The sequence below is a fragment of the Tachyglossus aculeatus genome, chromosome 17, assembly GCF_015852505.1.
Source record: "Tachyglossus aculeatus isolate mTacAcu1 chromosome 17, mTacAcu1.pri, whole genome shotgun sequence".
NCBI classification, from domain to species: Eukaryota; Metazoa; Chordata; class Mammalia; order Monotremata; family Tachyglossidae; genus Tachyglossus; species Tachyglossus aculeatus.
The window spans coordinates 9,471,161-9,496,297 of record NC_052082.1 but is presented as its reverse complement, the minus strand read 5'-3'; the positions used below and the strand labels follow the sequence as shown (position 1 = coordinate 9,496,297).

The following is a 25,137-nucleotide window of genomic DNA, read 5'->3' as shown; positions in this document are numbered from 1 at the left end:
TTAGTACAGTGCTCTGCACATAGTAAGCGCTCAATAAATACGATTGATTGATTGAGAACCTCATGGCTTTAGTGCATCACAAGTGCACGGGCTTGGGAGTCCACTTTCCAACAGTGTGACTTTGGGCGAGTCACTTCACTTCTCCGTAGCTCAGTTTCCTCATCTGTAAAATGGGGATGAAGACTGTGAGCCCTACATGGAACAACCTGTTTACCTTGTATCTACCCCAGCACTTAGAACAGTGCTTGGCACATAATAAGCACTTAACAAATACCATAGGGACTTCGTTCTTTAATCTTTAAACTTTAATCAATCGATCAATCAGTGGTATTTGTTGAGAGCTTACTGTGAGCAGAGCACTGTGCTAAGCTCTTGGGAAAGCACAGTAATCCAGCCATCTAAGGGCTTCCTCTCTCCAGGGGAAAACGAGGGGTGCGGGCCCTTCCCCAGGGTCCACAGCCCCCTAGGGTGAGAACCTCAAGACTTGAGCTGGTAGGGAAACTCCAGTTCTGGCTGTGGCCATTTGGGATATCACTATATAGGTGCAGTGAGCTCCTGAGCTTAGTAGCACCCAGGGAAGAGGAAATCAAAGATGGTGGCATGTGATACTTCATAATAGTAATAATAATAATGGTATTTATTAAGCACTTACTATGTGCAAATCACTGTTCTAAGCGCTGGGGAGGTTACAAGATGATCAAGTTGTCCCACGGGGTGGGGGTCACAGTCTTCAACCCCATTTTACAGATGAGGTAACTGAGGCCCAGAGAAGTTAAGTAACTTGCCCAAAGTCACACAGCTGACAATTGGCGGAGCCGGGATTTGAACCCATGACCTCTGACTCCAAAGCCCGTGCTCTTTCCAGTGAGCCACGCTGCTTCTCATGGCCCTAACTTCATGGACTCTCCTTCATGGCCCTCACTTCCTTGGGGCATCCATGGATTGTGGCACCTGCAAGTGCCTTCAATCAATCAATCAATCAATCATATTTATTGAGCGCTTACTGTGTGCAGAGCACTGTACGAAGCGCTTGGGAAGTACAAGCTGGCAACATATAGAGACAGTTCCTACCCAACAGTGGGCTCACAGTCTAGAAAGGGGAGACAGAGAACAAAACCTCCTCCTCTTCCTCTCTGAAGGCTTCGCTTCCTCCTATGGTTCACATCTCAGTCAACACCGAGCTGCCTCCATCATGATCTATCAAGGATGGAGACTCGGGCATGTCGGGTGCCCGGCCCCCGCAGTCATGAATTCAAGAGAACGAGGGCTGTGCCAGGGCAGATGTGTAGGAACGTGCTTTGGGCCAGGGTCCGGCAGAAGAAGAATCAGGTGCAGAAGCTGCATCTCTGCTCAACAAACTACCTCTTCATGGAGCTGCTTTGGTTGACATTACTCCGAGTTTCACCGGTCTGGTTGGGTGGCTCCTAAGAGCCTGACTGGAAGAAGGGGACCTGGGAGAGAAAGCCACCTTAGAAATGTCCAGGGACCCCTGAAGGAAACACCCACCAAAGAGGGTCGCCCCAGGGTGGACTCAGGCAGTGGGATTCATTCATTCAATCGTATTTATTGAGTGCTATTTGAGGAGCACTGTACTAAGTGCTTGGGAGAGTACAATACAACAGTAAACGGACACATTCCCTGTCCAAAATGAGCTTAGTTTAGATGGAGACAGACATCAACACAGATAAATGACTGGTATTCATTTAATCATATTTATTGAGCACTTACTGTGTGCAGAGCACTGTACTAAGTGCTTGGGGAGATATGTACATAAGTACTGTGGGGCTGGGAGAGGGAAAAACCAAGGGATCAAGTCAGGGTGATGCAGAAGGGAGTGAGAGAGGAGGAGAGGAGGGCTTAGTCTGGGGAGGCCTCTTGGAGGAAACGTGCCCTCAATAAGGCTTTGAACAGGGGGACAGTACTTGACTGCCGGATTTGATGTACCCAGAGCCCAGAGAGGGTGTAGGCCATGGGAAAGCAAGCAGCATTCTTGAAGGGGGTGACTCGTGCTTAGAGATCAGCAAGAAGGAGGTCACTGACACAGATGTCCTTGTGCAGAGGGGCGAGGAAGGAAAAGGGAGAAGGACCTCCATGTGGGTTTGAAACTTCCCCCCAGCTTCTTCGAGTGCGGGTCCAATCACCCTCTTCCTAGCCGAGCAAGGAACTGAAGTCAGCAGCCCAGTCTGTACACAGACTCACAGGGAGGGAGGCAGTGTGACCCGATGGGAAGGGCGCAGGTTATCAAACGGGAGCCTGGGGTTTGAGTTCCACCGGCCTTCTGAGAGATCTCAGAAAAGTTGTCTAACCTCTCTGGGCCTCCCTTTCCTCATCTGGAAACTGAGGGCCATTGTGGGGACTGAGACGGTGGACATGAGTGTCCCTTGGAGGGGAAAAGCGCTCTCCACATTCTAGGTTGTGGTATAATGGCACAGGCTGTGTCTGTTCGGTAACCGCACCGCCCGCGGACGATCCCTCACACGAAGCCCAACAAAGGTTTGAGTCCTGTGGCCCAGGGCTGCCTCCACTGTGCCATTATCTTGCTACTTCAAGGGGGAGAGGGCCTAGTTCGCTCTTCCTATCCCCACTGGGGCTCTGAGCTTCTCCTCTCCCTGAACGCTCTCTTGTCCCTCTCTCCTTCAGACGTCAGTTTTCACCCCGACGTTCGGGTCAAAAACCAAAGTGCGAGTCAGCAGTGTCATGAGGACTGGTGAAGTCATCCAGCAGCTTCTCCAGAAGTTTAAGGTAGCAGCATCTGCTGTTCCTCTGGCCTGAGAGGCAGACACACACATGCACACCTTCTGTCTCTCCCTGCCTCTCTGTTACCCTCACTTTTTCTCTTGCACACTCTCTCTCTTTTACGCTCTCTCTCTCTTGCTCTCCCTCTTTTTCTCTCTCTTTCTTCCCCCTCCCTGAACCCCTCCACTGTCCCTCTTTCTGCTTCCCTAACTCTTTCTCTGTCACTTTCTATTCCAGGGTCTGGATTTTAATCCCAGCTCCAAACTTGACTTGACCTAGTCACTCGGCTTCTCTGCGTCTGAGTTTCCTGTGAGCTCCATATGGGACAGGGACTATATCTGATCTCATTATCTTGAATCTACCCCAGTACTTAGTACAGTGCCTGGCACATAGAGCTTAACAAGTGTCACAACCATTATTATTGTTATTATTACACCTCTTGATCTCTCTGTCTCCCTGTCTTTGTCTTTCTGCCTTCTTTCTGCCTCTCCCCCTCGTCTCCCCCTCCTCCCCCTCGTCCCTATCTCCATCCCCCCCATCTTACCTCCTTCCCTTCCCCACAGCACCTGTATATATGTATATATGTTTGTACATATTTATTACTCTATGTATTTATTTTACTTACACATATTCTATTTTATTTTGTTAATATGTTTGGTTTTGTTCTCTGTCTCCCCCTTTTAGACTGTGAGCCCACTGTTGGGTAGGGACTGTATATGTTGCCAACTTGTACTTCCCAAGCACTTAGTACAGTGCTCTGCACAAAGCGCTCAATAAATACAATTGATTGATTCTTGTTTCTATCCTCTCCCCATTTTTCTGCTTTCTCCTTGTCTCTCTGTCCCTCTCCCCATCTCTCTGCCTTCTCTTTGTCTCTCTGTTCCTCTTTAGCTCTTTATTCCTCTACCTGGCTCTCTGTCCCACGCCCAGCTCACTGCCTCTATGGCCCCAGAAAGCTCAGGGTAGACATAAGGCCTTCTTCTCCCTGCACTGTATCTCCAGTTGCCCCTCAGAGTAGGTGACATTTCTTAAAAGGGAAATGGAAAAATCAGGTTTTCCCCTCCTGCCCACCTGGTACGTTTCCAAGTTGGGATGGGGAGAGGGAAGGTTGGGCTGGGTGGGGGGTCTTTATGCTCAGTGGGGAGACACTGTTGTGTAGAGGGAGGGATGGGAATTAGACAGACCTCGGAGGGAGGAGGTGGGAGGGAATTGAAGGCAGAAGCTGCCACATCACTGGCAAATGATTTCTTCCTTTGGCAGATTGAAAATGAGCCGCGGAATTTTGCCCTCTACCTTGTGCATGCCACTGGAGGTGAGGAGGTTCTGGTCATTGGGTCCGGTGGTATAGAGCATGGAGAAATAAATAACGTGGGTGGGAGGGGAGATGACACTTGAACAGAATGAACACCAGCACGGAGGTGCCCAGATGTTTGGGTAGGGGCCAAAGGTGTGGTCCACAGTGGAGTTGGGGCAGGGGCAAGGCTAGTTGAGGGCAGTCCACTGTGCACGCAGAGCTGTTACTGTCTCCCCCTTCTAGACTGTGAGCCCACTGTTGGGTAGGGATCGTCTCTATGTGTTGCCAACTTGTACTTCCCAAGCGCTTAGTACAGTGCTCTGCACACAGTAAACGCTCAATAAATATGATTGATTGATTGATTACTTAAGGTCCCTCACCTGGCTGGCGGGGTAATAATAATAATTTTGGTATTTGTTAAGCACTTACTAGGTGCCAAGCACTGTTCTAAGCAGTGGGGAGGTTACAAGGTGATCAGGTTGTCCCACGGGGGGCTCACAGTCTTCATCCCCATTTTACAGATGAGGTAACTGAGACACAGAGAAGTGAAATGATTTTCCCAAAGTCACACAGCTGATAAGTGGCAGGGGTGGAATTAGAAGCCACGACCTCTGACTCCCAAGCCCTCACTCTTTCCACTGAGCCATGCTGCTTCTCTGGGTAGGCCCAGACCCTTCAGTCAAAGGAGACCCCGGCTGTAAATCTTACAGGCCCACTTGCCATTTGTTCCATGTCCAGAGAAGCAACGACTGGCCGAGTCGGACATTCCTCTGCTCCAGAGGCTCCTGCAGGGCCCCTCCGATAGGATCACCAAGATTTTCCTCATGGACCGAGAAGAAGAAGAAATCAGCAGTGACGTATGGGCTTCCCTGCTCCCTCTGCCCCCTCGGCTCTCGGTTTTCACCCCCATTCGGGGAACTGTATCAACCCCCTTACCCCCTTTTTTCCTCTCCCAGGTGGCGTGCTATATTAACCTGCACCTTTCCTTCTTGGAATCGATTCTTCAAAGGCTGAAGGAAGAAGAAGAATGGGAGGTCCAAGAAACAATGAGAAAGTAGGTAGAGGGCAGTGGAATGGATACCTAGAGAGTTGCGCTCGATTCCACCTGATTCTGCCATGAGTTTGGAGCGGGAGGGGGGCGGAATGCCATCCTGAGGGACAGGGAATGGGGTCTACCCAGAGCCTTGTCTGACGATGGGGAAGGGAAATATCTGTTGGTATCAGAGGACGCTGTGTGCTTTCTCAGCCTCTTACACAGCAAGGCCAATCTCAGGATGTTTCTCCTTCTGCTTTGATGGAGCAGTTAATGAGGGGGCCTTTGAGGCCCAGAAGCTGGGGAGAAGACCTAGAAGAAGGAGTTAGATTCAGTCCCTGACCGCAGAGAGCTTACAGTCTAGGGCGCATGACAATCTAGGATGCATTTGGTTTTACAACCTTTATTCACCCCACCCTCAGCCCCACGGCACTTTTGTGCATATCCATAGTTTATTTTAATATCTCACTCCCCTTTTGGGCAGGGAACGTATTTACCAACTCTGTGCCAGGCAGTGTACTAAGTGCTGGGGTGGATACAAGCAAGTTGAGTGGGACACAGTCCTTGTCCCATGTGGGGCTCAGAGTCTCAAAACCCAATTTACAGGTGAGCTAAGTTAGGCACAGAGAAGTAAAGTGACTTGCCCAGGGTCACACAGCAGACAAGTGACAGAGCCAGGATTAGGACCCACAACCTCTGATTCCCAGACCATGGTCTATCCACTATGCCAAGCTGTCCAAGGGCTTAGTGTGGTGCTTGGCACACAGTAAATGCTCAATAAAAACCACTGGTTTGATAGAATGATCAATAGGTTGGGTAATCAAAGTTAGACACACAAGTATGTGTGTAATGTCCCCCCCAACACACACACACACACACACACACACACACACACACGGAGGTCCCATCCCAACTCTTTCTGTTTTTCCTTTCCCATTCCTCCCTCCCTTTCCTCCCTGGGGACTTGAACAATCAAATATTCAGGACACCTTCAGACCCGGGCTGGAGCTCACTCTTTCCCTGCCTGAAGTTTAATAATGATGGCATTTATTAAGCACATACTATGTGCCAAATACTGTGCTAAGACCTGGGATTGATACAAGGAAATCATACCAGACACAGTCTCTACTCCACTCAGGTCTCAGAGGGAGGGAGACCAGGTACTTCATCCCCATTTTACAGATGAGGAAATGCAGGGATTGTTTCCATTTGTTGACGAATTGTACTTTCCAAGTACTTAGTACAGTAAGTACTGCACTGTACCAAGCACCACTCTGCACACAATAAGTGCTCAATAGATATGATTGAATGAATGAATGAAATCGAGACATAGAGAAATAAGTTAAATGACTCGCTTAAGTTCATGGAGCAGGTAAGAGATGGAGCCAGGACTATTCTCCTTTAGTTTTTAAGCCCATTTCTGAATTCTTTAAGATATTTAATTCTATTTGGGGCAATCTGGACTACTCTTCTGAAGTGCCTTTATGAAACTTAACTCTTTTTAGCACCTCTATTTCCATTTAGACCCATCATATATTAGGAATCCAACTGTACCTCTTTTATTTTCAGATACAAGTTGGAGAAGGTGATTATAGAACGTTGTCTTCTAAGTAAAAAACTTGAGACAACGGTATAGATCCCGTGGATTACGCATTTCACCTGCCTTAAAGGAGAGGCGTTTGCATCGGTGCCGTGTGCCAGAGTCACATGTACACGTCGTACATACGAAGAGATATACACATAACTCCGGCGCCTTGCCGAACAGCACTCTGACGTCAACGCTCGTCTCTCTGGGAAGATTGGAATTGGGTGATCCTACTGTGGGTTGCAGCTGTCTCCAGCTCAATTGTGTGAGACTTAAAGACACGGGGACCCAACATGTTCTGAATATTGCTTTTCTGCCACCATTTTCACTGAGCTGGATCCGGAGGCAAGACGAAGGGTAATGGATATCTAACTGGCTGGCTCCTCAGCCCGATCCAGCTCAGGACTGAAACATCCTCCGTTCACACCCACCATGACGAAGGAAATGACAAATGAGGCATTTGGGTCTTGTCAATGCACGGTCCCCAGTGGTACGGGAGCTGGAAATCGTGAATATCTGCAGCCTTCATGGAGCTCACAGTCTAGGTGGGAGGAATTAAGCCTCATTTTCAGATGAGGAAACAGAAGCACAGAGAAGTGAAGCTACTTGCCCAAGGTCACACAGCAGAAAGCGGTAGAGCCGGCATACAAATCCCGGTCTCTGATTCCCGGGACCGTGTTCTTTCCACTAGATCATGCTGCTTCTCTAGAAGAGAATTCTAGGCCTTTCAAGACTCAGAGGTCGGGGAACACACACTGTCACAGGGACAACTCCAGCAGCCACGGATCTTCCTGAGATTTTGAGGGGGGAGCCTCCTTCTGTGGGTGCTTTTCTTCTTCCTACCATGGTGGTGGAAGGCAGAATGGGATAGAGGCTTCTCGCTGATGCAGAGGAGAGCCGAGGCCAGGCAGTGTGGCTGGATGTCTGGTGTTGGGGGATACCGAGAGCCCACAACAGTAGCTTTTATCCCCAGCCCAGAGCATTTGGGATCTGGGGCCATGGATGTTGGGAGAGATGGCGGCAGTTACCTTGGATGCTTTTCCTGGTTGCACGGGACCCTCATTTATCCCCAGCCCAGCCCAGCACATGCAGAACATCTGTAAAATGGGAATAAAATGCCTCCCTATGAGGGACAGGGGTTCAGATTGATCTGATTATATTGTACCCGTCCCAGTGCTTGGCACCTAAATGGTTTGTAAATGCCACATTTATTTTTATTAGAACACTGCAGCTAGCCTGAACGACCTGTTAGTCAATCGTATTTATTGAGCACTTACTGTGTGCAGAGCACTTTACTAAGCGCTTTGAGGAGTACAATATAACAATAAACAGACACATCCCCTGTCCACAACGAGCTTACAGTCTAGAATCTCCCTGAGTTCATAGGAGGAACCCAGAGAACTGTGAAAGGAAGAGAAAGAGAGCACTGTCCATCCTTTGAGGGTCACTGAACAAAGTTTTATTGTTCACTCTCAATTCTGAACATCAGCGATGGGTTTGGCTCCATCTTCAGCCAGAGTCTTTCAGTCTCAGTCTCAAAATGGAGTTTGCTGGAATGGATTAGGACGCCTGGAGTTTGGCAATCAGCTTGGGACCCTAGGAAAAAGCCAGGACATGTGTCAGAGAGGGAGAGAATGTCACAGTCCTGGATTAGACCCTGTCAGCCCCAGCCCTGACCTGGCCATGCTTCCAACTGGACTAAGTACTTAGTAAGTGCAAAGAAGCAGTGTGGTCTAGTGGACTGCATATGGGACTGAGAGTCAGAAGTTCCTGGATTTTAAGCTCTCAGTAAATACGATAGATTGACTGTCCTAGGTTTCCAAGGCCCAATGCAATCAGTGCTTAATAAATACTGTGCATGAAAAGGGTTCTGATGATGATGGTATAGTTTGACATTTCTGTCCTTCCCCCCAACATTACCTCTGTCCCCTATGGGGACCACGTATCCCTCCCGGTCCTTTTTTGAGAGTCATCCCGTCCCCCCTGGTCCTCCTGAGGGGCTCTTTCCCTGAATCATCTGCCTAGAGAGGAGACCAGGGCAGGGTGAGCTTGGCAACCTGTCCTGGGGCCTGCTAGGATGAAGCTACTGAGGTCGCCAGGTGAATCCTCCAGGCAGCCTGGCTGGAGGCCTAACACCAGTTTCCTGCCCCTTTTCTGGGGAGAGAGGACAGGGGTGAGCTCCCGAGAAGAAAAGCACGACTCAAATACCTCTGCCCCAAAGCAGGCCCCAGGTCCAGGTGCCTGACAGCATTTTTCCACCACGTCACTGAAATCAGTCATGGCCGCCTGCAGCTGGTCATCTGAGCTCTGTGGCTTGTTCTTCACGAGGTTGATCAGGAGCCTGGGGGCCGAGCGGACGGGAGGTTGGAACCGGCACAAACCAGAAGGCCCAGCCACCTTGCCTTCCCCCCACAGGATTTCAGCTGGAGCGGTTCATGCCAGTCCTACACCCTGGGCTGGTGTAAGGGAGGATGGGAGGGGCAGAATGCTGTCCCAGGATGGCATCTGAAAAGGGACGTTATGCCACTTCCTCTTGGTCAGGAAAGACCAGGCTTTCAAAGAGGGGAAGGTCAGTCACTGACAAGGGACGGGACCGCTCGGATGGGAAACGTGGTCCTCGGAAAAAGCCCCGGTAGACGATACCGAGAGATCTGGAATGTGCGAACTGAACTTGTGAAGGACCTCATGTTGTGGAAAAATCATACTGTGAACAATCACCTCTTCACTGGAGATGAACAGGTTAGAAGGTATGTGGTTCAAATATCCCAACACAACTGAGGTTTGGATTTACAAGCCCGCACTATCACAACTACCGCTAGCAGAATCCTGTTCTCTCTTGCCACCATTTGTTATTTTATGTCATTCGATACTGTGAAGTTGCAAAACCACAAAGTACTGCACAGCATAGTAGGATAAATCTGAGGCACAGACATCCCCCCTGCCATCCCGGACCATTGGTTGATGGGGTCTTCCTATAATAAATCTGGTTGCACCAAATTGTGGTTTGTAGTATACCAGAACAGACTTAATTCTATGGGAAAAACATAGTTCTAGTTCTTCCATCGTGTTATATGTCAGCTGTGTAATGAAAACACATGCTTTAGCAGAAATGTATGCAAAGAGCTAAGTGACCTTCCTGATCTTTAAGAATAAGTTTCTGGTAGGATTATCCAGAGAACTGCCACCGTTTCTCTGAATGTATGCGGACCGAGTAGCAATTAACCCTGACTGACATCTTCTACCGATTGACTCCTAATGTGAGTGATGACCATTAGAACCCAGAAAGAAAGGTGCAGAAAGAATTATATCTTGGGTCAGACTCATGGTCCAATCTTATTCTGCCTCCAAAAATGGTGCCACAGGAAGCTTGGGAAGCATGTCCCATCTGGACAGAAACTGCATGAGTAACAATGGATTTTTGTGATTAATCTGGGCCACGTTTCCTGGGATTCTATCCTGGCATCTATGGATTTAGCAACCCAAAGCCTGGCACCTCTCTGTTTTGGGGTTCTTTTAATAGTATTCGGTAAGTACTATGCCAGGCACTAAATTCAAGCTAATCGGGTTGGGCCCAATCCTTGCCCCACGTGGGGCTCACAGTCTTAATCCCCATTTTACAGATGAGGTAACTGAGGCCCAGAGAAGTGAAATAATAATAATAATAATGGTGGTATTTGTTAAGCACTTGCTAAGTGCAAAGCACTGTTCTATGAGCTGGGGGAGGGGGATACAAGCTGATCGGGTTGTCCAACGTGGGGCTCACAGTCTTAATCCCTATTGTACAGATGAGGTCACTGAGGCCCAGGAGAAGTTAAGTGACCTGCCCAAGATCCCACAGCAGACAAGGGGCAGAGCCGGGATTAGAACCCAGGTCCTTAGCGCTTAGTACAGTGCCCTGCACACAGTAAGTGCTCAATAAATACAATTAATTGATTGATTGACCCATGTTCTATTCAATAAACCGTGCTGCTTCTTGGGTTCTCTTTGCCCTGGCACATCTGCGATGCAGTATGGCCTAGTGGATAGAGAGTCAAAAGGACCTGGGTTCTAATCCCTGCTCTGACATTTGTCTGCTCTGTGACCTTGGGCAAGTCACTTCACTTCTCTGTGCTTCAGTTACCTCAGCTGTAAAATGGGGATTACGATTGTGAGACCCACAAGGGATAGGGATTGTGTCCAACCCTAGACATAATCTAGACTGTAAACCCGTCGTTGGGTAGGGACCACCTCTATTTGTTACCAACTTGTACTTCCCAAGCGCTTAGCACAGTGCTCTGCACATAGTAAGCACTCAAAAAATATGATTGAATGAATGAATGAATGAACCTGATTTGCTTGTATCCACCTCAGTGATTCCTACAGTGCCTGGCACATAGTAAGTGCTTAACAAATGCCGCAGTTATAATTATTAATGCCATCTCTGGGTTTGGCAGCTCATAGGTCTGGCATCTTCGGTTTCAGGAGAAACTAGCCCCCGTGGTATTCTAGTCAGTGACAAAGAAAAATAATAATAATAATAATAATAATGTTGGCATTTGTTAAGCGCTTATTATGTGCAAAGCACTGTTCTAAGCGCTTGGGGGGATACAAAGTGATCAGGTTGTCCCACGTGGGGCTCACAGTCTTCATCCCCATTTTACAGATGAGGGAACTGAGGCTCAGAGAAGTGAAGTGACTTGCCCAAGGTCACACAGCAGACATGTGGCAGAGCCGGGATTCGAACCCATGACCTCTGACTCCAAAGCCCGGGCTCTTTCCACTGAGCCACGCTGCTTCCCCTGCTGCACATTCAGAGTCCTAAATTTTGGATGTAAAATTACATCACCGTTTGAGCTCTGGCATCTCTTTCAGTCCAGACTAAGCTCTAAGGGCCACCCTACGTCCCTACCTTTACTTTCCAGCCGTGGTCCCTGCATCTTTATTAAATTCCACTACTTCTCATGCAAGTCTGGGCTCAGAGGCTACCGGCTCCCTCCTTTTCTTCCATTTCCCTCCCCCAAGTCGTGATTAAGAAGTTTGAAGGGCAAAGAGAAAACCTAAGGATGAATGGAGGATCATTTCTTACTCCAGTTTCTTTCTCTGGAGCTCCTCATCTGATAGCTGGCACCAGTCTTCATGCAGGGTGAACGGTTCAGGGGAGAATGCTGGAGGAGCATATGTCTCATCAGCTTTCAAGTCGTCAAAGCACAGCTTTTTTGAGGGAAACATTTTACAGCAATTGTTCACTCCTGCGTTGATGCTTCGATTGGCAAAAAATCCACATATTTCTCCATAAAGAATGTTTGCCTGGGTGGAGGGAGGAGGAGGGGGATAAAGTTAGGACTCAGAAAGGGATTGGGGTATGGGAATGAGGGGCCGGGGAGCTCAAAACACTCTCAGATATGCATGGCTCAGTTGGAAAGAGCATGGGCTTTGGAGTCGGAGGTCGTGGGTTCAAATTCTGGTTATGCCACTCTTCGGCTCTGTGACTTTGGGCAAGTCGCTTAACTTCTCTGTGCCTCAGTTACCTCATCTGTAAAATGGGGATTAAGACTGTGAGCCCCACGTGGGACAACCCGATCACCTTGTATCCCCCCCAGTGCTTAGAACAGTGCTCGGCACATAGTAAGCTCTTAACAAATGCCATCATCATCCTCATCATCACAATGAGCTCACAGTCTAGAGGGGGAGACAGACATTAATATAAATAATAATAAAGATAATGATAAATAATAAATACCTGCAATCTATTTTAATGTCTGTCATCCCCAGAGGGCAGAGATTGTGTCTTCTGACTCTATTATATTGTCCTCTCCCAAGTGCTTTGTACAGGGCTCTGCGCACAGTTAACGCTCAATAAATTACCGCAGACTGACTGTTAAACCATGTCTACTTATTCTATTGTACTCTCAATCAATCAGGGTGTTTATTGAGCTCTTACTAGATGCAGAGCACTCTTCTCAGCTTTAGTCCAGTGCTGTGCATACAGTTAGTGCCCAATAAATACCACTGACTGTAGACTGTAAGCTTGCTGTGGGCAGGGAATGTGTCTGTTTATTCTGGCACTCTTCCAAGCACCTAGTACAGTGCTCTGCACAGAGTAAGCACTCAATAAATATGAATGAATAAATGAATGTCCTGACCGAATGCTCAGCACAGGTAGTCCATTCCTCCTCAGGCCGCATACAGCAGCGGGCTGTGTCATCGGTCTTGTGGTCGATGTGAGCAGCCAGCTCCCTCAGGGACAGCTCGGGTGCTTTCTTGGTGAAAGAGACTGCGTACCTGAAAGAAGCATTGCCTCATCACTTTCCAAAAGCAGGCCCGGACCAGATTCCCTCGCCTCCCCGGCTGGACCCCATCTCTCCAGCCCCCACCCAGCTGGTCGGTGGGGGGGAATCCAGGGACCCCGACATGGTGGGATAGATCCCCCTCCACCAGCAGCAGCCTCTTGGAGGTGACAGAACAGTACTGCATGAGAGAGAGAGAGGGAGAGAGGGAGAGAGAGAGAAGAAAGAAAGAAAGGAAGAAGAAAGAAAGAAAGAAAGAAAGAAAGAAAGAAAGAAAGAAAGAAAGGAAGGAAGAAAAGAAGAAAGAAAGAAAGGAAGGAAGGAAGAAAGAAAAAGGAAAGAAAGAAAGAAAGAAAGAAAGAAAGAAAGAAAGAAAGAAAGAAAGAAAGAAAGAAAGAAAGAAAGAGGAGGGAGGGAGGGAGGAAGGAAGGAAGGAAGGAAGGAAGGAAGGAAGGAAGGAAGGAAGGAAGGAAGGAAGGAAGGAAGGAAGGAAGGAAAGAAAGAAGGGAGGGAGGAAGAGAAAGAAAGAAAGAGATAGAGAGAAAGAGAGAGAAAAAGAAAGAAAGAAAGAAAGAAAGAAAGAAAGAAAGAAAGAAAGAAAGAGAAAATAATAATGATGGCTAAGTGCTTACTATGTGCAAAGCACTAAGAAAGAAAGAAAGAAAAGAAAAAAGAGAAAGAAAAGAAAGAGAGGAAGGAAAGGCAAAATAAAAGAAAAAAGAAAAGGAAAGAAAAAGAAAGAAAAGAGAAAAGAGAGAAAGAAAAAAGGAAAAGAAAGAAAGAAAATATTCCCCCCAAAGGCCATGTCTTCTGATTTTATAGAATGCTCCTGAGAGTCTAGGACAGTGCTCCTCTATTTATTTCAATAAAAATGATCGGCTGTCACTGTTTATTGTCATATTGCACTTTCCCATGCGCTTGGTATGTATGGTGTTCTGCACACAGTGGGTGCTTAATAAAAGCAACTGACCGAATGAATGACCAATGATGGTGGTTGTGGTGATGGGGGTGGGGCTGATGGAGGGGATCACGATGGTGAGGGGGATCATGGTGATGGTGATCATGGTGCTGATCATGGGGATGATGGTCACTGTGATCATCACCAGAGAATCAGCATGGCACAGTGGAAAGAGCACCGGTTTGGGAGTCAGAGGTCAGAGGTTCTAATCCCGGCTCAGCCACTTGTCAGCTGTGTGACTTTGGGCAAGTCACTTGACTTCTCTGGACCTCATTTACCTCATCTGTAAAATGGGGATGAAGACTATGAGCCCCACGTGGGAAAACATGATTACCTTGTATCTTCCCCAGTGCTTAGAACAGTGCTCGGCACAGAGTAAGCGCTTAACAAATACCATCATCATCATCATCATCATGACTGGGATGGTGATCACTGTGCAGCCTGGCTTAATGGCAAGAGCCCGGGCTTGGGAATCAGATGTCATGGGTTCTAATCCTGAATCTGCCACTTACCAGCTGTGCGACTTTGGGCAAGTCACTTAAGTTCTCTGGACCTCAGTTACCTCATCTGTAAAATGGGGTTTAAGACTGTGAGCCCCACCGGGGACAACCTGATGACCTTCTATCTACCCCAGTGCTTAGAACAGTGCTTGGCACATAGTAAGCGCTTAACAAATACCATCGTCATTATTACTGTTGTGATGATGGTGATGATGACTGTGATGATGGTGTTTGTGATGTTGGAGGTGATGATTATGATAATTGTGACTGAAAACTCTCCGTGGGCTGGGAACATGTTTATTGTCATAGTCTATTCTCCCAAGCACTTAGTGCAGTGCTTTGCCCATAGTAAGTGCTCAATAAATACAAGTGAATGAATGATGATGGTCTTCACTCTCCCATTGAGATCCATCGTGGATCTCTGAGGGAGATTCAAGAGAGGTCCCTATGGGATGGGGAGTCTGTTTATGGGGGTCTGAATGAAGATCATCAGGAGGACAGGGTCTCCCTGGCGATGAGAGATGAACTCCGATCGGACCCAGAGCTGATGTTGCTCCTGAACTAGTCAACTTTGAATTTGAATTGAACTTTGAAATGAAAGTCTTCCTTAGTTCTTGACACATCACCCTTAGTTTTCACTGCAATATTCGAAAGGAAAGGACCGAGAGAGAGCAATCGCTTCCTTCTGAACAAAGCACTCCTGATGCAGAGTGGCTCGGCTTTTTTCAGATGTTTAAAATTTTCACAAGAGTTTCTTCACTCTTCAACCGGTCAAGAGATCCAGAAAACCTACTTCTGTTGGTAGCGATTTTCTCCCAAATTCCGGAAATGGGTGCAGTCCTCTTGAACGCGTGCCTGGCTTTCCTGTAAAACCTTTTGGAATTCTTCTTCCTGGAAAGAAGTATAATTGGTCTTATGGACTTCTACAGGGAAGTTTCAGGCAGCTTGTCACTTCCTCCCCAAGCTTCCTCCTAGTCTAATAATAATAATAATAATGATAATAATAATGATAATGGAATTTATTAAGCATTTACTATGTGTGAAGCACTGTTCTAAGCGCTGGGGAGGTTACAAGGTGATCAGGTTGTCTCACGGGGGTTCACAGTCTTAGTCCCCATTTTACAGATGAGGTAACAGGCACAGAGAAGTTAAGTGACTTGCTCAAAGTCACACAGCTGAGAATTGGCAGAGCCGGAATTTGAACCCACAACCTCTGACTCCAAAGCCCGGACTCTTTCCACTGAGCCACGCTGCTTCTCTAAACCCCAGCCATTCTGTAGCAGAATGAGGGAGACGTTGACAACTTATGAAAGCTCAAATTTTCCAAGGCAAATGAGTTTTTCATGGAGAAATTTGGGGTTCAAGGGAAAAAGGAGACTCACACAATGAGGTCAAGTGAGAATTTCTATTCAGCCCTGATGCCCTTTAGTCTCACCCAGGGCAATCTGTAGCCCAGGTTCTGGAGGACCAATGGACTATGGGCAAGGAATGTGTCTGTTTATTGTTATATTGTACTCTCCCAAGCACTTAGTACAGTCCTCTGCACACAGTAAGTGCTCAATAAATATGAATGGCTGACCGACTGAGGCTGGCCCTTGTTTTGTTGCCTTGCCTTGTTCTCCCAGAATGGTCTGGATGCTCCATGATAGAGGTCAGGAGAAGCTGGACTCTGGCCAGCTGTCCTTAGTTTCCAGAATGAAGCGTGGCTACCCAACAATGCCTGGAATTAATGAGGGAGACTGTGTGGCCTAGCTGAAAAAGCCCCAAACTGGGAGTCGGGAGACCTGGTTTCTAATCCCGCCATAGCCACTTATCTGTTGTATGGCCAAGTCACTTATGCTCTTTGGGCCTCAGTTTTCTCACATGTAAAATGGTGATGAACTATCTGTTCTCATTCCTTCCCAGACTTTGAACCCCGTGTGGAACAGGGAACGTGTTCAATCAAAGGAACTTCTGTCGACACCAATGGTTTGAATGCATTAAGTGAGTTTTTTTGCTTTTTTTATGGTACTGATTAAGCACCTACTACATGCCAGGCAATGGACTATGTGCTGGGCTGGACACGAGCTAATCAGGTTGGACACAGTCCATGTCCTACATGGAGCTCACGGTTTTCATCCCCATTTGACAGATGAGGGAACTGAGGCACAGAGAAGTGATGTGGCTTGCCCAAGGTCATACAGCAGACAAGTGGTGGATCCCAGGATTAGAACTCAAAAACTCAAGAGAAGCAGCGTGGCTCAGTGGAAAGAGCCCAGGCTTTGGAGTCAGAGGTCATGGGTTCAAATCCTGGCTCCACCAATTGCCAGCTGTGTGACTTTGGGCAAATCACTTCACTTCTCTGAGCCTCAGTTACCTCATCTGTAAAATGGGGATGAAGATTGTGAGCCCCCCGTGGGAAAGCCTGATCACCTTGTAACCTCCCCAGTGCTTAGAACAGTGCTTTGCACATAGTAAGTGCTTAATAAATGCCATTAAAAAAAGCCCTTCTGACTCCATAGCCCATTGCTTCTCTTGATTAATAGTAATAATAAGTAATTATAAATTAATAATAAGTAATACAAGTAATTCTTATTACATATAATAATAAGCGATTATTAATAATTATTCGTAATTATTAATAATAAGTCATTATTATTGCTATTGTTATTATTATTGCTGTTATTATTATTGGATTATAATGGGGACTAAGACTGCGAGCCCCCCCATGGGACAACCTGATCACCTTGTAACCTCCCCAGCACTTAGTACCGTGCTTTGCACATAGTAAGCGCTTAATAAATGCCATCATTATTATAATTATATTATTATTGGAAGCTATAGGAGTGGTAAAATGAAAAGACAAAAATGTGTTTTTCAGCCTTTAAAACTTGGAGGTTTCCACTTCCCGTCAAGTCACATAATGAAATAAAGAAGGCGTTAGATTTTTCTCTGTGTCACGCTATTTCTGGTGCCCCAGATGAGGTCAGGCTCGTCCATGGACTCGGGCGGATGATGTGGGACTGGATTATCTGCTTCTCTTTATGGTATCCAGTCCCCTCCCCAGCCCTGGGCAGCATGGTGGACAGTCTCCAGAGCCCTCCCCGCAAGTGGTCACCAGGTAAGTCCAACGCCGCCGACCCCTACCCCTTGACTGTAGCACTGGTGCGGGTTTTCAGTCTGGCAGCACCTCCCCAGCAGGTCTTGGTACTTCTCGACAACTCTGAGGACCAAAGGCACTGTCAGGTTCTGGTGTCTTCTTGAATATTCGTAAGCAAACCTTGGGAGGAAGAAAGGAAGGAAAGAAGGAAGGGGGTTTGTGAACCGGACGGGCCTCAGAAGTAAAACGGCCGCGGAGCACAACGGCCAGCGGCGGGGAGACCTCTTGTCCAAGCCGCGTTGAAGTTCAGGAGAGGATGGAGGGGAGGGGACAACCGTGACTTTCCAGGACTCTCAAAGAAATTTGAAGTTGCTTTGGGGGATTGTAACTAGGGATTTTTTTTAATGGTATCTGTTAAGGATTTACTACATGCCAGGCACTATATTAATTGCTGGGGTAGATACAAGCTTATCAGGTGGGACTCACCCGTCCTAACCTTCATTTTATGGGTGAGGGAATTGGGGCACAAAAATGTGAAGTGACTTGCCCAAGATCACACAGCACACAATTGGCAGAGCTGGGATTAAAATCCAGGGGCTTTGATTTCCAGACCCTTGTTCTTTCCACTGGGCCAAGCTGCTTCTAATAATAATAATAATGATGATGATGATGGCATTTAGTAAGCGCTTACTATGTGCAAAGTACTGTTCAGTCTACAAAATGATCGGGTTGTCCCACGGGAGGCTCACAGTCTTTAGTCCCCATTTTACAGATGAGGTAACTGAGACCCAGAGAAGTGAAGTGACTTGCCCAAAGTCACACAGCTGACAGTTGGCGGAGCCGGGATTTGAACCCGTGACCTCTGACTCCGAAGCCCGTGTTCTTTCCACTGAACCACGCTGCTTCTCCACCAGATGGTGGGTCTCTGGCTAAAAGCTCTAAGAAGCAGCTTTCGATTTACCCCCAAAGTCTTGGCGAGTCACGGTGACCCCTGGAGCTGCCCACCTCATGAGGTTCCAATGATCTGGTCATAGTCCAAGATGAATGGGGTCCAAGACACCCCAGGTTGGCAGGAGCTCCAGCAACGGGCTGGCCAACATCTCCTCAGTGATCGAGGGACAACTCCCAAGATATCCTTTCCATTCTCACATTTGGAAAGGATAAGCTCCTCGTGGGCAGGGAATGTGTCTTTAGACTATCTTATTGTAATCTCTCAAGCACTTAATCAATCAATCAATCAATTGTATTTATTGAGCGCTTACTGTGTGCAGAACACTGTACTAAACGCTTGGGAAGTACAAGTTGGCAACATATAGAGACAGTCCCTACCCAACAGTGGGCTCATACACAGTAAGTGCTCGATAAATATCACTGGCTGATGAGCGGCTACTTACTCATCTAAGAAGTCATCTTTCTTTTCGGCGAATTGTTGGCACACATCTTGGCCTTTGATGAATTTTTCCTCTGTGGGAGGTAGGTCCTGGGGTGAAGCTTCCCTTTCAGAATGGAAAATGCACTCGCCCCATTCTAAGACTGGCTTCTCGCAGCAGTCACAGATCTGGCTGGAGATGGCCTTTTGTTTTGAACACATGGAGAACCTGAGCTCTGCCTGCATGAGGTAAGACAGAGAAACCGTTCTGGCTCCTTTTTCCCTCTGTGAAACTACAGCACATCAATCCCTCACCCCTTCGCCTTCAACCACAAATAGACCTCTTAGGGAATATAGAGGCAGTTAAACAATCCAGCTTTAGAATTGGAAAGAATAGGGAATTGGAACTGGTAGGGTCACTGCCTGAATAGAATAATTTCCTGAAGTCCCCCAGACCAGACTGACACCACAGAAGGTCTCTAGACCATAAGCGCCTCTAAACTGGAAGCTCACTGTGGACAGGGAATGCATCTCTTTACTGTTGCATTGTAATAATAATAATAATAATTGTGGCATTTTTAAGCACTTACTACGTGCCATTCATTCATTCATTCAATCGTATTTATTGAGCGCTTACTGTGTGCAGAGCTTCATTCATTCAATCGTATTTATTGAGCGCTTACTGTGTGCAGAGCACTGTACTAAGTGCTTGGGAAGTACAAGTTGGCAACACATAGAGGCAGTCCCTACCCAACAGTGGGCTCACAGTCTAGAAGGGGGAAAAAGAGAACAAAACAAAACATATTAACAAAATAAAATAAATAGAATATGTACAAGTAAAATAAATAAATACATAGCATAATAAATACATGCAAATATATATACATGTATCCAGGTGCTGTGGGGAAGGGAAGGAGGCAAAGCGGGGGGCGGGGGGATGGAGAGGGGGAGGAGGGGGAGAGGAAGGAGGGGGCTCAGTCTGGGAAAGCCTCCTGGAGGAGGTGAGCTCTCAGCAGGGCCTTGAAGGGAGGAAGAGAGCTAGCTTGGCGGATGTGCAGAGGGAGGGCATTCCAGGCCAGGGGGATGACGTGGGCCAGGGGTCAATGGCGGGACAGGCAAGAACAAGGCACGGTGAGGAGATTAGTGGCAGAGGAGCGGAGGGTGCGGGCTGGGCTGGAGAAGGAGAGAAGGGAGGTGAGATAGGAGGGGGAGAGGGGATGGACAGCCTTGAAGCCCAGGGTGAGGAGTTTCTGCCTGATGCATAGGTTGATTGGTAGCCACTGGAGATTTTTGAGGAGGGGACTAACATGTCCAGAGCGTTTCTGGACAAAGATAATCCGGGAAGTGGCGTGAAGTATGGATTGAAGTGGGGAGAGACAAGAGGATGAGAGATCAGAGAGGAGGCTGATACAGTAGTCCAGATGGGATAGGATGAGAGCTTGAACGAGCAGGGTAGCAGTTTGGATGGAGAGGAAAGGGCGGATCTTGGCAATGTTGCGGAGCTGAGACCGGCAGGTTTTGGTGACGGCTTGGACGTGAGGGGTGAACGAGAGAGCGGAGTCGAGGATGACACCAAGGTTGCAGGCTTGTGAGACGGGAAGATTGGTAGTGCCGTCAACAGTGATGGGAAAGTCAGGGAGAGGGCAGGGTTTGGGAGGGAAGGCAAGGAGTTCAGTCTTGGACATGTTGAGTTTTAGGTGGCGGGCAGACATCCATATGGAGATGTCCTGAAGGCAGAAGGAAATGTGAGCCTGGAGGGAGGGGGAAAGAGCAGGGGCAGAGATGTAGATTTGGGTGTCATCAGCATAGAGATGATAGTTGAAGCCGTGGGAGCGAATTAATTCACCAAGGGAGTGAGGGTAGATCGAGAACAGAAGGGGACCAAGAACTGAACCTTGAGGAACCCCTACAGCAAGGGGATGGGAGAGGGAGGAGGAGCCCGCAAAAGAGACTGAGAATGAACTACCAGAGAGATAAGAGGAGAACCAGGAGAGGATGGAGGCTGTGAAGCCAAGGTCGGATAACGTGTTGAGGAGAAGGGGGTGGTCCACAGTGTCGAAGGCAGCTGAGAGGTCGAGGAGGTTTAGGATAGAGTATGAGCTGTTGGATTTGGCAAGCAGGACGTCATTGGTGACCTTTGAGAGGGCAGTTTCCGTGGAATGTAGGGGACGGAAGCCAGATTGGACGGGGTCGAAGAGAGAGCTCGTGTTGAGAAATTCGAGGCAGCGCACGTAGACGACTTGTTCAAGCAGTTTGGAAAGGAATGGTAGGAGGAAGATGGGGTGATAACTAGAAGGTGAGGTGGGGTCAAGAGAGGGTGCCAGCCACTCTACTAAACTCTGGGGTGGATATGGTTAAATTGGGTTGGATATAGTCCCCGTCCCATGTGGTGCTCACAGTCTTGATCCCCAATTTACAGATGAAGCACCTGAGGCCCAGGGAAGTGAAGTGATTAGTCCAAGGGCACACTGTAGACAAGTGGCAGAGCCAGGATTAGAATCCAAGCATTCCATATTTCTCTGTAATTGTATTTATCCCTTTTCTCTTACCCCTCCCAAATCCCAATGCACTTATGTATATATCTGTAATTTGATTTACTTGTTTTGATGACTGTCTCCCCTTCTCTAGACTGTGAGTTCGTTGTGGACGGGCAATGCCACTGGGTATTGTTGTAGTCTACTTTCCCAAGTGCTTAGTACAGTGCTCTGCATACAATAAGCACTCAATAATTGCGACTGAATGAATGAATGAGTCCATTCCTTTCTCAATCCCAGGCCCTTGCTCTGTCCACTACACCCTGCTGCTTCTCTACTCTCCCAAGTGCTTAGTAAGGTGCTCAGCACACAGTAAGCACTCAATGAATACAATTGACTGACTGACTGGCTGAAGACTAGCATCCTAGAAGGCCTTTGGGAGTCTGGATACTGACTCCAGTCCCGTCTGGAATGAATAAATGAAAATCGGGTCCATCATGCTTCCTGCCCCTTTGTGGATGGATCCTTACCCTACTCCGCAAACACTCTATCGCATCTCCTTCACAACATCCATTTTGTTCCCAGAGCAGGTCTGGCATGATGTTTAGCAGTGTGGCTAATTCCATCCTGGGAAACTGCTGGCTGAAGTAGATCATTTTTCTGGAAAGAGAGGGAGCAAAGTGTTACGCTTTTCAATGTTTTCAGATTTCAAGTCCCCTACACACACTGATGATTTTATATGTAGATATGCATAAATATGGGCCTGGCTGCCACCCCCAGAGGGTACAGGGAACCAGGGTAGTGGCCAGTCTCACCCCAGACATTCATTCATTCAATCGTATTTATTGAGCGTTTACTGTGTGCAGAGCACTGTACTAAGAGCTTGGAAAGTACAATTCAGCAACAAATAGAGAAAATCCCTACCCAACAGCAGGCTCACAGTCTAGAAGATGTCATTGTAAGACCAGTGAGTTTCCAGTTAGGATTGAAAAGGCCCGAATGTGGAGAATTTCTGGCCTGTTACCTTTTTTTTTTTAATGGCATTTATTAAGCAGTTTCTATGTGCTGGGCACTGTTCTAACCGTTGGGGCGGACACATTCCCTGTCCCACGTGGGGCTCACAGTCTTAATCCCCATTTTACAGATGAGATAACTGAGGCCCAGAGAAGTGAAGTGACTTGCCCGAGGTCACACAGCAGGCAAGTGGCGGAGCTGCGACTAGAACTCAGGTCCTTCTGAATCCCAGGCCCAGGCCCTAACCATTAGGCCACGCTGCTTCTCAGACAGCTTTTTGAAATCAGCCTCCTTCCTAGTCCCTATCACCTTTGAATTCCCGTCCTTAATTTACCTCCACATTCACAGTGAAAAGTTGGCATGAATATACATTGGAGCGGAGGGGGGGTTTATGTGTGTGTATAACTAGGAATCAAAAAAAAAAACTCCCCATCTCCCTCCCACCAAGAAAAATTCCTAGAAAATAGCAACATGAGGACCAAGTCAATCAACCGAAGGCCAAAAACACGTCAATAAAAGCCGGGAGCAAAAGTGTAGGAAACTTACTCAGCTTTTAGGGCTTTTTTCCCAAAGCTCATGACAAGTCTACATAAGTGTTTGTGTATCACCTGGCTCTGCTTCAGGTCCTCTGTGATGGGGGCTACCTGCCGACAAAATTAACCGATCGATCAATGGTATTTATTGAGCACTTACTGTGTGCAGAGCACTGTACGTAAAACTTGGGAGAGTACAATACAGCAGAGTTACTAGACGTGTTCCCCACCCACAGAGAACTCAAGGACGTGGACAAAACCCAAACCAAAGACACACTGGATTCTCCTCTCTGGCTGGGGGAAGAGGGTTAGAGAGAGGAGGAGGAAGAGTGGAAAGGAAAAGGAGGAGGGACAGTGGGAAGGAGGAGGAGGAGGAAGAGTGGAAAGGAAGGGGAGGGAGAATGGGAAGGAAGAGGAAGAGGGCTGGAGAGCAACCCATATTGAATTAACCTGCCCTAAATCCCGAGGAACCCTCCACTGATCCTCAACCACCACTCGGCCGTGGATCGTGACTTAGCGAGAAGAGCCCGGGCTTGGGAGACAGAGGACATGGGTTCTAATCTGGGCTTTGCCACTTGCCAGCTGTGTGACTTTGAGCAAGCCACTTCACTTCTCTGTGCCTCAGTTCCCTCATCTGGAAAATGGGGATTGAGACCGTGAGCCCCACGTGGGACAACCTGATTACCTTGTATCTACCCCAGCGATTAGAACAGTGCTTGGCACACAATATAATAATAATGATGGCATTTATTAAGTGCTTACGAAGTGCAAAGCACTGTTCTAAACGCTGGGGAGGTTACAAGGTGATCAGGTTGTCCCAAGTGGGGCTCACAGTCTTAATCCCCATTTTACAGATGAGGTAACTGAGGCCCAGAGAAGTGAAGTGACTTGCCCAAAGTCACACAGCTGACAATTGGTGGAGCCGGGCTTTGAACCCCTGACCTCTGACTCCAAAGCCCGGGCTCTTTCCACTGAGCCACGCTGCTTCTCATAGTAAGGGCTTCACATAGTCAAGGCTAAACAAAAATTATTATCATCATTATTATCATTATTATTATTATTATTATTATTATTATTATTATTATTATCCCCCTCCTCCCCCCCTCCCAACACTGGTAGGGAAAGGTTCTCAGTAGTCTCAAGAGCTGAGGGGGGAGAGTCCTCATCTCTAGACTGTCCAGACAAAAACCCTACCTTGGTCTGGAAACACCGGAGCTTGTTTTCCTTTGAGCAGCAGGCCAGCATGACCTTCTCGTACTGCTGGGCAACGGCCAGGATGGTGGGGGCATAGAGAAAAGGTTGCCTTCTGGCCATTTCATAGATGTAACTGTAAGCAAGGGAGGACACGGGTTACCAGGAGATTGAGACCCCGGCTGAGATCCGAGCTGGGCCTCGGCTTATTCTCAGTTGGGAATCGCCAATCATAATAATAATAACTGCGGTATTTGTTAAGCTCTTCCTATGTGCCCGGCCCTGTACTGAGTGCTGGGGTAGATACAAGCTGATGTGGTTGGACACAGTCCCTGTCCCACATGGGGCTCACAGTCTTAGTTACCATTTTGCAAATGAGGTAATAATAATAATAATGATGGCATTTATTAAGCACTTACTATGTGCAAAGCACTGTTCTAAGCGCTGGGGAGATTACAAGGTGATCAGGTTGTCCTACTTGGGGCTCACAGCCTTAATCCTCATTTTACAGATGAGGGAACTGAGGCCCGGAGAAGTGAAGTGACTTGCCCAAAGTCACCCAGCTGAGAAGTGGCGGAGCCGGGATTTGAACCCATGACCTCCGACTCCAAAGCCCGGGCTCTTGCCACTGAGCCACGCTGCTCCCAGAGAAGTGAAGTGACTTGCCCAAGGTTACACAGCAAGCAGTTGGCAGAGCTGGGATTAGAACCCAGGTCCTCTGATTCCCAGGCCTGCACTCTTTCCACTAGGCCACGCTGCTTCTCACTTAACAGATACCAAAAGGAAATAAAAAAGATCATCAGGCCCGACACAGTACTTGGACCACCCGGAGCTCCAGTCTATAATAATAATAATAATGATGGCATTTATTAAGTGCTTACTATGTGCATAGCACTGTTCTAAGCACTGGGGAGGTTACACTAATAATAATGATAGTATTTATTAAGCACTTACTATGTGCAAAGCACTGTTCTAAGCACTGGAGAGGTTACAAGGTGATTAGGTTGTCCCATGGGGGGCTCACAGTCTTAATCCCCATTTTACAGATGAGGGAACTGAGGCCCAGAGAAGTGAAGTGACTTGCCAAAGTCACACAGCTGACACT

The 25,137-nt window shown here is 47.7% G+C and overlaps 2 protein-coding genes across 5 annotated transcripts in view; one reads left to right on the top strand and one right to left on the bottom strand.

Annotated features, from left to right (window-relative positions):
* Positions 1-7,779, top strand: part of RASSF6 (Ras association domain family member 6) — a 31,168-nt gene extending 23,389 nt beyond the window's left edge. For all 3 annotated transcript variants that reach the window (XM_038759361.1, XM_038759363.1, XM_038759362.1), the window contains 5 exons: positions 2,641-2,742; positions 3,997-4,048; positions 4,769-4,887; positions 4,987-5,084; positions 6,633-7,779. In XM_038759361.1, coding sequence (XP_038615289.1) covers positions 2,641-2,742; positions 3,997-4,048; positions 4,769-4,887; positions 4,987-5,084; positions 6,633-6,699 — 438 coding nt within the window. In that variant the 3' untranslated portion in view covers positions 6,700-7,779. The remainder of the gene's footprint in view (positions 1-2,640; positions 2,743-3,996; positions 4,049-4,768; positions 4,888-4,986; positions 5,085-6,632) is intronic.
* A 302-nt stretch (positions 7,780-8,081) lies between these two features.
* The window catches only part of LOC119939368 (afamin-like), a 31,113-nt gene continuing 14,057 nt past the window's right edge, over positions 8,082-25,137 (bottom strand). For both annotated transcript variants that reach the window (XM_038759358.1, XM_038759359.1), the window contains 10 exons: positions 24,036-24,168; positions 22,855-22,952; positions 21,825-21,954; positions 18,846-19,060; positions 17,499-17,631; positions 15,166-15,263; positions 12,771-12,909; positions 11,714-11,934; positions 8,857-8,989; positions 8,082-8,244 (listed from right to left, as the gene is read on the bottom strand). In XM_038759358.1, coding sequence (XP_038615286.1) covers positions 8,209-8,244; positions 8,857-8,989; positions 11,714-11,934; positions 12,771-12,909; positions 15,166-15,263; positions 17,499-17,631; positions 18,846-19,060; positions 21,825-21,954; positions 22,855-22,952; positions 24,036-24,168 — 1,336 coding nt within the window. In that variant the 3' untranslated portion in view covers positions 8,082-8,208. The remainder of the gene's footprint in view (positions 8,245-8,856; positions 8,990-11,713; positions 11,935-12,770; positions 12,910-15,165; positions 15,264-17,498; positions 17,632-18,845; positions 19,061-21,824; positions 21,955-22,854; positions 22,953-24,035; positions 24,169-25,137) is intronic.